Below are 13,173 nucleotides of genomic sequence, written 5' to 3'. Positions count from 1 at the left end.
AAAAAGCTCTCTATTTGCAGACGACATGATCTTGTATATATAAAATCTTAAAGAATCCATTAAAAGTAATAAGTGAGTTTAACAGTGTTCCAGGATATAAGATCTATAGATAAAAATCAGTTGTGTTTCTATAATTAACAATGGACAATCCAAAAATGAATTTAAGGAAACAATTCCAAAGAGAAAACAATAGAAATAAATTTAACACAAAGATGAAAAAATTCAAAAACAACATTTTTGAGGGAAATTAAAGACCTAAATAAAAGGAAAGATGTTCCATATTCATTGGTCCTATGTCATATACTTCCATATGATTTTAAGGATAAGGTTGCCAATTACTGCAAAAAAGTATTCTTGGATTTTGCCAGGAATTTCACTGAATCTGTAGACCATTTGAAGAGTAGTGCCAACTTAATAACATTGTCTTTTTCAACTAATAGTCTAGAACAACCAAATATCCACATATACAAAACAATGAAGTTGGATTACTTCCTTGTACCATACACAAAATTTAACTGAAGATCGATCATAAACCACATATAAGAGCTAAAGTTATAAACTTCTTTGAAGAAAACATAGTAGTAAATCTTTGTGAGTTTGTGTTAGGCAAAAAGCCTTCTTAACTATGACACCAAAAAACAAAAGAAAGAAATAGATAAATTGAACTTTATAAAATCTTTTTACAACTCCGTATTTCAAAGGATACCATTAAGAAAGTTAAAAGACAACCCAAAGAATGTGAGAAAATGTTTGCATATCAAGTATCTGATAAGGTATTTGCATCCAGAATATACAAAAGAACTCTTGCAAATCAACCATGAAAAGAAAAATAACCTAATTAAAACATGGGCAAATGAAAGAGATTCTTTCAAGAAGTTATATAAATAGTCAATGAAAACACAGTCAAAGATACTCACCATTATTAGCCATTAGGGAAACACAAACCAAAACCAAATGAGATACCACTTCACACCCACTAGAATGGCTGTAATCAAATGGCAGATATGATCAAGTGTTTCAAAGATGTAGGAAAATTGGAACCTTCACACATTGCTGGTGGAAATATAAAATGGTGCAGCTTCTTCAGAAAATTATTTGGCAGTTCTTCAAAATGTTAAAATGGAGTAACCATCTGACTCAGAAATTCCACATCTAGGTACATACCCAAGAGAGAACATATACTCCCACAAAAATGAGTACACATGTTTATAGCACATTATTCATAACAAATTAAAAGTGGAAATAACCCAAATATCCATCAACTGATGAATGGATAATCAAAAATGTGGTATAACCATTAAAGGAATGTTTGATCAGAAAAAAATTAAAAAGTACTGAACTACATTAATGCTGCAAACATGAATGAATCTTGAAAACAGTATGTTAACTAAAAGTAGCCACAAAACACTACATATAATATGATTCCATTTATATGAAATGCCCAGAATAGGCAAATCTGTAGAGGTAGAAAGTAGATTAGTGGTTGACTGGAACTAGGGGAAGATAGCAAATGGGTAAGAGGTTTCATATGAGGGTGATGAAACTGGTCAAAAATTGATTGTGGTGATGAATGAACAACTCTGTGAATATACTAAAAATCATTGAGTTATACATTTTGAATAGGGAAATTATATATTAATAAAGCTGCTTAGAAAGAAAATCCTAGGATAGAAATGACTTGGGATTCATTGTAGTACACACAGACTTCAAAATTTCTTCCAAATGATATATCATACCAGTTGGAGCAGATGCAGAAGTTGTAAAAATTTACAATTTTATGTATGTACACACATATGTTTACAAATATATACGTATATTTGCTATTCATCACTGATACTAAAAATTTTGAACCTTGAAATATTTCTTTTTTCAAAGTATGTACTAGAGTGGGGTTGAAATTTTATGGTAATCTAAGTTTTGCTTGCATTTTATTTAAAATCAATTAGAAATGTCAAGTCTATGTATTCACTGAATAGAATACCAAGACTGCAGGTTTGGTTGCACTTATTTGCATTTATTATAAACCTTAATTTATGGAAATATAACTTTAAGAATCTAAGAATAAATAGGAAAAATTAAATGTGATATATCAAAAACTATATACATACCTAATTTTGAAATTGTGTAGTTGAACTTTGCAATATTTCAATGAATGGGATAAATGTTTTGATGTAGTTTGTTTTTAATACAGTAAATTTATTATCTGTATTAGAATACACAAAAATTTGCATGGGCATATGTAAAGTAGTTATTAGGAAGGAAATTGGGGGAAAAAAAGAAAAAAAGGCGCAAAAAGTAACATCAGAAAAAATTTAATTGTATCTAACTTTGAAAGTGGAACACTTAAAAAATTATAAACAAATTTATATCATTAACTTTTAAAACCTAGATTGAATCTTATTTAATACATTGGTAACATTTTAAAACCTAGGGTAGAAAATAACCAAAACTGGCCCAAGAAGTAGAAAATCTGATTATCTATAAAATACAAAATAAATTGAAGTGGTAAACAGAGTTCTTCATTTTAAAAGTTATAAGTACTAGATATTTTAAATTAATTATTTAAAAAATAAATAATTGTATCATATATAAATTGATTTATGAGAGGAGCAGAAAAGAAGAGGAAGAGGGGGGGAAAAAAGGGAATGGAAAGGGGAAAGAAGCATTACCCAATTCAATTTATGAATTTTGGGTAATCATGATATCAAAATGAGACAGAGGTGACAGGCAAATAAAAAACCTTTAGCTTAGTCTTACCTATGAATATTAGTAAATTTAAAACAACTGTGTTAAAAGAATACAAGAATTTAAAAAATTTTAAATATATTACTACTTCTTACAACATCAATAGATGCAGAAAAAGTGATTAGTACTAGTCAACTCCTATTATTTGTGATTTAATAAAACAACAAACAAAGAAACAAGTTAAAAAAAACCTCATTCCAAGCTAGGAACAGGTGGAAATTTCCTTAATCTAATAAAAATAACTGAATATAAAAATAACTGCAAATAAATAGAAAAAAATACACTCAGTTGTGAAATGCTAGAATTACCCCAGTTCATTTAAGGATGAAACAAGATTTGTTCCATGTTTTTTTCCTATTTCTTCTATTTTTCAGCATTGTATTGGTGCTCCTGGCTAATTCAGTACACTGAGAGAAATGAATTAGAAGATAAAGACTTGAAAGAAGAGACAGAATGCTATTTGCAGATATGATTGTTTCCTATAAAACTCAGTATAATCAACTCATAAAATATATAGTGAGGAAGTTACGCAAAGATGCTGGATACAATAATAACAACATATAAAGTAGTATCCACAGACATCGATAATATGCTGTAATTATATTACATCAATTATATATATATATACAAATGACTTCAATTATATAATGTAATAGGAATACCACTTACAACTGCACCAAAAAGAATAAAATACCTAGGAATAAATTTACTAAGACCAAGGAGGTGAAAGACCTGTACACTGAAAACTATACACTGAAAAACCTGTACACTGAAAGATATTGATGAAAGAAACTGAAGAAGACACAACTACTTGGGAAGTTATCCATGTTCGTGGATTGAAGAATTAATGTTGCTAAAAGGTACATATTACCCAAAGCAATTTACAGATTCAATGCAAACCCTATCAAATTTCCAATGGCATTTTTCACATAGAACAAACAATTCTAAAATTTGTATGGAAATTGAATAGCCAAAGCAGTCTTCAGAAATAAGACCAAAGCTGGAGGCCATACACTCCCTGATTTCAAATCATATTACACAGTCAAAACAGTATGGTATTGGCATAAAAACAGACACAAAGATCATGGAATAGAATAGAGAACCCAGAAGTAAGCCCACACTTGTATGGTGAATTAATTTACAATGTATTAACCCAGAACATGTAATTGGGAAAGACCAGTGTCTTCAATAAATGGGAACACTCAACAGCAACATGTAAAAGAATGAAACTGTACCACTATCCTACACTATACAGAAAAATTAACTTGAATATAAGACCTAATACCATAAAAATGCTAGAAATTTTTTTTTTTTTAAGATTCCACATGTAAGTGAGTAAGTTACTTGACATCTATCTTGGCAATAATTTTTTGAATTTGACATAAAAAAAAGGCAATAAAAGCAAAAGTAAATAGGCAAAAATAGATATAAATAAACAAAATAAATAAGGGGATACATCAAACTAAAAAGCTTCTGCACAACAAAGGAAGCCATTAACAGAATGAAAAGGCAACCCACTGGATGAAAATCATGTATCTGATAAGGGGTTAATTCCAAAATATATAAATTCATATAACTTAATAGCAAAGAAACAAAAACTTCTGTTTTAAAATGTGCAGAGTATCTGAACATTTTCCAAAGAAAACATGCAGATGCGCAACAGGCACATGAAAAGATACTCGGTATCACTAGCCATCAGAGAAAGGCAAAGCAAAATCACAAAAAGATCTCACTTCACACCTGTTAGAATGGCTATTATCAAGAAGACAAGAAATAACAAGTAGTGGTGAAGATGTGGAGAAAAGGGAACCCTCATGCCCTGTTGGTAGAAATATAAATTGGTTCAGCCATTATTGCAAATAGTATGGAAAAAGTTAAAAATAGAACTACCATATGATCCAGCAATTCTACTTCTGGTTATTTATCTGAAGAAAGCAAAAATACTACATTGAAAAGATATATGTACCCCCATGCTCATTATAGCATTTACAGTAGCCAAGATAATGGAAGCAACCTAAGTGTCTTAACAACAGATGAATGAATAAAGGAAATGTAATACGTGTATATACGTATACATATATACATATATATACACACCCACAATGGAATACTCTTCCGCCATAAAGAAGAACGAAATCTTGCCATTTGGCCATTTGGGACAACATGGATGGACCTTACATGCATTCTGCTTTGTGAAATAAGTCAGACAGAGGAAGACAAATACTGCATGATCTCACATCTGGACTCAAAAAACAAACAAGCTCACAGCATAGAAAACAGATTGGTAGTTGCCACAGGCAAGAGTAGGGGTGGAGGTAGGGGTGGGGGTTAAAATAGGCAAAGGTTGTCAAAAGTTACACACTTCCAGTTATGAAATAAATAAGTGATGGGGATGTAATATACAGCATGGCAACCATAGAAATGTTTTGTCCAAGATGATATGTGAATAACTTTGGCATATATTAGGCATGTATTTGGTATTTCTATGTGCCAGGTAATATGCTAAGACCTTTATATACATCATTTCATTTACTTTTGTAGCCATTCTTATGAAGTAAGTACTGTTATTATTCTAAATATATAGGTAAGGAAACTGAGTGTTAGATGGGTACTTCTCAAAGATTACCTAGCTACTCAACTCTAAAGCCTGAGATTTGAACCTGAGTCCTAAACAGTGGTCAGGAAACAGAAGAATCTAGACAAGCACTTAAAATTTGCCGTTGCTAGTATTGTTATCATGGATGATCCTAAATGTATAAGAAAATGGTAATTTGATATATCATAAAATCTGCTAAGTTTAATATTCTATCAACATTTGTCTAGCAAGATTTTTAGAGAAATATACCATGTGTGGTGGATGAAGAAGAAATGAAGTTTGCCTATTTTGCACATAAGGAGGATTAATTATATTTTCTCTTTTAACAAACAAAGCACTGTTAAATTGTTCTTCCAGAGTACTTTAAACATGTTAGGTTAAAATCAGTTATTTGTACTTGAAATTCTGATATTTATAAATCTGATTTCATTTCTGTTATTTGATGACCAATTATCCAGACCATTGTACCCTTCAGTATCTGTTAAAACCCACTTCTTCCCCTGCTTATTGACTTTTTGACTAGTATGTTTGAGAAGTTAATGTGAAGTAGTAGAAACTCAAGCTTCATCTATTTGGACTCTCCTTCCATTTCCCTGAGGTTGAGTGTAGGTACCAAGGCATGGTAGGAGCATTTAGTTCTCACTATTATGTTTCTAAACTGGCATCCAGTGAGATATCCTTCATCTTCTGTGGTCCTTGGCCACCTCTCTACAAATTCACTGGCTTTTTGGTTCCAGTGGCTTTATCTCTGCTACAGGAAACTCTAAGAAAATATCTAAGGCATCTGCCTAACCCTTCTTGCATACATGTAATTATTTGGATCCATGACACCTTTCTCAACCTCTACACAGGCTTGAAGAAAAGATCCCTTTTTTTTTGAATATCGCAAACCCCCAGGACACAGTCTAAAGCCCACTGACTCACAGCCTCTCTGGGAACCTCTTAAATCTCAGCTCACATCAGTTCTTCCAAATCTCCTAACTTCTCATACTTTGCCCTTCCATTCTCTAGTTTGAATCCCTCCATCCTTCTAAAGTGTTAGGTGTTTGAAATCCAGGAGCCAGGGAATAAGTTATTTCTTCTCTCTGTTTCTAATTCTTGTCCAAATGACTTTTGTGAGTCAGTAAGCACAGATTGTCTTAGCTGCTGCTTGAATGCTTAAAGGAGATGTGTAGGGTCAGCCCTGATAGTTGGCTTTTCTTTTCGTAATTCAAGTGCCTAACTTCATTCACCTTTGATTGCCAAGGAATCCATTTCAAGGAGGCACCCACTTCAATGATGGCTGTCTTGAGAAAAACACATTGCCAACTACCAGATAAAGATCCGGGCCCAAGAGGCCGGTCCCCACCAGACTCCCTTGTTTCAGAGACATTGGTTGATTTCAACAAGTAACCATTTGAGCTGCTTGTGCATTTTAAATTCCCACTCATAAGTTTTAAATTCGCCAGTGAAGAGTGAGCCTGTGAAACCCAAGGCTCCCACCCTTGACCTCAGTAAAAGCAGAACCCTAGGCCCTTGCTCTCTCTCTCTCTACCCATCACCTCATGGAGTGGCTCCAGATGTGCTGTATAATTTTCAGATCTTATAAGTAATAAACCTTTCACCCAACTCCCCAAATTTCTTGATGGTTATTGCTGAGGGCATCATGAAGTCATAAGAACCACAGGAGCCAGTCCAGACACAAAATTGGTTATGATAGGCTGAGACCAGCACACAACAAAGTGGGAGAAGAGAAGGTCTAAGACTACGTACAAAGGAAATAACAAGGGTTATGAAAAGACACTTTGTGCTTCCTAAATGTCCGGCCTCAGTTGTATGTATAATCTATAGACTGTCTGGCCTGCATCTTAAAGAAAAGGAATTGGACTCACTGGTTTTCAGACTGGATTCCTGGAGCCTAAGGGGCTGTTGTCTTTTCAACTTGTACATCTCTCCTTGCTTTGATCATTTTATGTAGTGAACTTGGTAAACATACTACCTTTAAAGAAAGTGTTCAAAAATGTTTGAAACCCAGTCCATTTGACTTTAATACTCTGTATATAACATAGTGATTATTAGTATAGACCTTTAGCTACTTCCCCCTGTAAGTCAGGGGAAAGGAAATCCTGGGGCAAAATACCTTTAAAAACCAAATTCAGTCAAAGGTAGAAATAAAGTTTAAAACCCGTTTATTGCTTACAAACTGCAGTCCAGGACCTTCTCTCTTTTCTGTTCCAGCAGAAGCAAAACCGGCTCTCCTCACCTCTCAGGTATAGATAAGCCCTCTGTTGCCCAGGTAAACCCATGGATATGTAGATGAACTTCTCTCCACCCCTGAGGCTATGCAAATGCTCTAAAGCCATACTTTTTTCCACCTCTGAACACCTATTGATATGCAAATGTACTAAAGCCAGGTGAGATATTCTGGAAATATTACAATTTTACCCACACCCTCACTGGCCTCCAACTATAACCAAGCCCCAAATGCACCACTGTGTATTAGAAGGAAACAAGGTTTGGTTGATGGGAGGAAGAAAAGAGAAGTGTGCATCTGGCCCCCATAGGTCCACTGTACTTTGCAGAGAAAATGTTTAAGGCAGAAACTGATGTAACTACTCAAGAATGATCCTATGAATGTCTGAGAACAAAGGGATTCCAAACTAGATGATCAGGTATGGACAGAGTAGGTCCCTGGTGGTCCTCAGCTCTGAAAGGAACCTAGCACTACTCTGGGATGCCAAGGCTTAGAAGTTTGGGAAGCTTCCAGAGATTGTCCTTGGTATGGACATTATTCCCAGCACAGGCTTTGTAGCCAAACAGGTTTCAGATAGGAACCAAAGAAGCCAGGGAAAAAGAAAGATATGCTCTGTGGTCATTGCTAGTGACTCATTGATTCATAAACACTTCTCGAGGATCCCTGAAGTAACAGGAGGACCTTTTGGGAAGACACCGAAGTACCCTTACTACTAACTGTTAGGGTCCAGGCTTCCGAGGCTTCCCCAGAGAACAAACTACACAGGCATAGAGATGTAAATTCAAGCAAAGTCTTTATTCAGCTAGCTAGCTGAGGTCCAAGTCAGCCCGATGCAGCGGGTCTCAACAAGGACCCCGAGCACTCAGAGCCAAGGGTTTATATAGCAATTTCAAAGCACTTAACTCATAGCAATTTTCTATAACTATACATTATTCTTGCAAGACATATATCCTGGGGTTAAGCAAGGGCAGGGTAAGACTACTCCTCAATGGTTAGGGAGGTTCTGCACCGATAAGCTTGGTATGTAAGATTTACTGACCAAGGTTAGCTGACCAAGGGTCACAGCTGCCCACCACCCGGTGCTCATGATTAACTTGTTTTTCAAGGCCGTACCCAGGCCCAGGGTTTGTTTTTTTGTCTTTTTTTTTTTTTTTTTTTTCCTCTGAGTCACACTCTCAGAAAATGGTTTCTAGGTTTCTAAGATGGCTATGCTTATGCTAATTTACTAATCTTACTAATGCTTAGATTCTACATTTCCCCACTTTCCTTTGACCATTCCAATCATGGAATGTTTGTTTCTTCCTGCTGTGTGAGTGAATGATACTGCGGTCTCAGCATTAGCACCTGAACAGCACTCACTCTTTCCCTAACAAAGGCTATTAGCCGGTTTAAGATACAGGGACCTAAAGTGAGAAGCAGTATAAAAATAAGCAAGGGCCCTGCCAGGGTGGATATCAGGGTTGTAAACCATGGGGATTTAGTAAACTAGGATTCAAATAGCCCTTGGCTGGCCTCTCGCTCTCTCTTCCTTTGATCTGGTCTCTCTCTAAGTTTAGACATTGAATCTCTTACTATTCCGGAATGGTCTGCTGTTAAGGTTTAGCTAAGTTTTATTAGTTCTTTTTCCTGACTCTTAATGCTCTCTGCACTCCTTTACACTAACATAGGGTCTATTTAGCTAGGATGCATTTAGCCATCATACAACTGTCTCCAAACCAAATAATGCTGCAAAAAGTTTTTCTAATCTAAAAAGAAACATACATACATACAAATTCCATTGCAGTTACTCTTGTTATTTATGTAGTAGGAGAACTTCCAGCCGCAGGAGTGATCCACCTGAATATAAGCATTAACATGGTGTTACTTTTAAATCCAAACAAGAGTTCTGGTTTTGTTCCCAGCCTCCCTTCTGACTCATCGTTGTGAAACTAAGAAATCATTTAGCCTCTCAGCACCTCAAAATCTCTCTTCTATGAATGAGGATAATGGGTAAATCTTCTCTTGCTTCACTGAAGTTTAATTAGATAATGTTTGCACAGCCCTTTGAACTCTACTAATTAAATTGATGTGTAAATATACTGCTTCCTTTTATCAGGATGCCTTGACTGAGCCATTTCATGGACTTAAAGATGACTATGATAGGACAATTTGTATGGTGAGGATTAACTTTTTAAAAAAATTTATGTGCACTCAGTTCTGAAGTTGTCAAATAGGCATATGAAAATACCCAGGTTCTACTTGATAATGAGTACATATAGCCTCACACTTGCTGAAGGGGTATGGTTTTACCTTCATAGCAGATAAACTTATCTCCTAGGGTGTAAAATTACACCCTGTGTGGGCTTTAAGTGTTAGTATTGTTTTTAAAATGTTAGTTTATTCAGTTTATTTTGCTAAGACAACATTGGTGATTTATTTCATAGTTTTCATGTAAGAAATCAAATAACAGATTTTCAATCACTTAGTAAGGGAGTCAAAACCTTTGAAATAGTGTGATTGAATGTAGATCATCCATTGGTTAGTCTGCTTATCAAAGAAATTTTCACCCACAATTAGATGAATCAGAAATCTTTTTACTGAACTTTCTGAAAAGAGTAATTCACCCTAAAAGAATTGTCCCAGTTATTTTTGAAAATCTGAATTAATAATAGGCCTTTTTCTTTTGCCAGAAATAAATTCATAGATAGGTTAATTAGCTTGAGGGGGGGAAACCAAACCTACTTCCACAAACCTGTCTTGGACTTCAGTGTATAATTATATTTGTAACCTAGTATTTTTTTAAATGATGATATTATTAGTATGTAACAATTAGTTAAATTTCATGTTACTGAATATCCCAGAATATAGGATTGATGTGTTTTATTTATGATATCATTTAGATGATTAATGTGAGTTTTGAAAGGTACAAAATATCAAGGTTTCTGTAAAGCCTAATAGTTCATTGTACTTGCAAAGTCTCTTATTATCTGTGTACTTTAGGAATATATCTGCTGATGAACCAGCATATTGTAAAAGTATTTTGAACTGTTAGGATCTCAAATTCAGCTTCTGAAATATATGTTCTGCCCCAATCCTCATCTGAATGATAAAGAGAATTACATAAAATTTCAGATTCCTTAGGTCCTGGTTGGGGTACTTGTGGAAAGGATAAGGGCATCTAAATAAATATAGTAAACTTAGATATATTGTGAATATTTCCAGAGGACAAATAAGTATTGATTATGATCTAAAGAGAGACTTAAGATAACAAAGTGTAGGTCTAAAATTAAAATACATAGCCTTAGGAAGCACAAAGATAAAACAGAATTTGAGTTTGCTGTAACAGGGAACTAGGGAATAAATATTCTATTTATAGCTCTAAAATTCTGAATAAGTCTATATCCTCACATTTTGGGGTTTTTAACTAGAAGGGTGAATGTTTTAAGAATCAGTCCATTCTCTATTAGTTTTAGTCTTTCTTTAGATTGTGCTTTAGAGAGTATTATGTAAAGTTTAGACAGTGTGGGTAAAATTGTAGTATTTCCAGAATTTCTCGCCTGTCTTTGGTACATCTGCATATCAACAGGCGTTCAGAGGTATAAACAAGTAGGCTTTAGTGTATTTGCATCCTTCCTCAGGGGTGGAGAAGTTCATCTCCATGTCAATGGGTAATTACCTGGGCAACAGAGGGCTTATCTGTACCTGAGAGGTGAGGGGGAGGGCCAGTGTTGTAGCTGCTTGAGCAGGAGAGAGAGATGGGCCAGACTGCAGTTTTGTAAGCAATAAACGGGTTTTAAGCTTCATTTCTCCCTTTGACTGATTTGGTTTTTAGAGGCATTTTGCCCCGGGATTTCCTTTCCCCGGACTTAACAGACAGAAGTCTAAGTTTTGTTGCAAACTAACAGTCTGAACCGTGATAGGTTCAGCCTCATTAATCCTGCCCATATCATGGAAGTGGTACCCACAAAAACTCAAGCACCTCTTTGACATCTTCAGTTTGGACTTGATTTGGACACACAAGTACCAGTAAGCCTAAGTAATATTCAAATTAGCTACATCATTATGAATAGGGAGTCCTCAGGGATTTTAGAAAAGAGACCATGAAGACACCATTTAATCTGACAATTGCATTTCCAGAGTACATCTCTCCCTGTCAAGTTAGCGGTTGTGGTGTCACAGAGGAGAAAAGACTGCCTTCACTCTGGGCCAGGACATGTGGGATGTCTGAAGATTTTGAGACACCCACCACCTGAGCAAGTCTATTTACTCCAAGGAAGAAGCTGAATAAGAATAGCACTATTTAAGTCTAATCAAGTACTGCCCAGCTCAAGCAAAATGTCCTTTAACATTGTGAGAAATTTCTCCTTGTAACTTAAGGGTAGAATGGGAGATGGGGCATTTGATTCCTCATCTTCCTCCTCCTCCACCTCTTTCTCAGAGAACAGAGTGCTTTGTTCACTTCCTTAGTTTTGTTTTTTGCGAATCTTCTTTTTGTTTATAGTATTTACAAGTATCTTTACCAAGTGACTCCCTTTTTTTGTTTAATGATTGTGATTATCTAATTGTTTTATAAAATAAGACCATACATTTATTCTGAGTCTTACTCTGTTTTTGTTCTTACCGTCTTTCAAAAAGTTCACCAAAATGCTGTAGTTCTGTCAGTGGAGCTCTTTCCCCTTCTACTTTTTCTTGGGTATTAAATCTATTTCAGGCTTCAGGTTATTAACAAAAGTTGGCAGAGAGCTCACTACATCTGCCTCAGGAGTTACTTCTGAACCCTTTCCAAAGGTATTCAAGAGCCTGTCTTTGAATTCTTCAATGGATGGATCCTTTCTTTGCTTTGCTTTCTGATTCTTATATAAAAATCAAAGTTCAATTTATATTCATAGTAATGAGTTTGAGGAGAGTTTTCAAAAGACCTTGTCCAATATATACAGCTTTTGTAAATCCCTCTGATTTCTTATGCAATTTGTTGGGTTCTTTGAATTCTACCTTGCTATCCAATTCTTTTGCATCTGAATATATGTACTATTTGATATATATCTGGTAGTGCTGGGTTATACATTCCCAAAACTGTTCCTAAGTCCACTGCAAATTTTATCTTTCTAGGTTTTGGAAAATTTTTAACACTGGCTTTCAGCTCAGAATGAGACTAGATCTTAAAACCAAATTGATTTTCCCTGTATTGAGGAAGGTTTAGCTTTATGAGGTAATTGCATTTTGAGGGTTTCTGGCCAGCCAGGCGGGAAAAGGAACAACACTGAAGGAAATGGGAAATCACGGGCTGAGGGAAGAGACCATTAGGGAATTAGATTTGTGCTGAGATTTGAAGGAAACTAAGAGAGAAAGCATTTTTAGTTTTTCACCTTTAGTTTGCCTTAGCCAAGACATGTTTTATGGAAACAATTTTGGAATCTGAATACCTTTGGGTACTTCCTCAAAAACATTAAAAAATGTAGACCATTGGGTGTTTGGAATTTTACTCCTTGGACTTTTAAGGCATGTTTGGAATTTTACTCCTTGGAATTCTTAGGCAATCCTCAAATGTATACTTTGGTTCATATTGAAAGTTGCTCAGAGTATCTATCATAATTCTAAATTATTTTTGGTGAAATAATGC

The 13,173-nt window shown here is 35.0% G+C and overlaps 1 protein-coding gene across 4 annotated transcripts in view; it reads left to right on the top strand.

Annotated features, from left to right (window-relative positions):
• Positions 1-13,173, top strand: part of MTHFD2L (methylenetetrahydrofolate dehydrogenase (NADP+ dependent) 2 like) — a 139,240-nt gene that overhangs the window by 93,450 nt on the left and 32,617 nt on the right. The window contains exon 7 of one of the 4 annotated variants that reach the window (XM_073237471.1): positions 3,120-5,046. The exons of the other annotated variants lie outside the window; for them this stretch is intronic. Coding sequence (XP_073093572.1) covers positions 3,120-3,217 — 98 coding nt within the window. The 3' untranslated portion in view covers positions 3,218-5,046. Of the gene's footprint in view, positions 1-3,119; positions 5,047-13,173 lie in introns of those variants that run through there. 4 annotated transcript variants of the gene reach the window in all.

Source organism: Manis javanica, chromosome 5, assembly GCF_040802235.1.
Source record: "Manis javanica isolate MJ-LG chromosome 5, MJ_LKY, whole genome shotgun sequence".
NCBI classification, from domain to species: Eukaryota; Metazoa; Chordata; class Mammalia; order Pholidota; family Manidae; genus Manis; species Manis javanica.
This window is presented reverse-complemented; position numbering and strand designations above follow the sequence as displayed.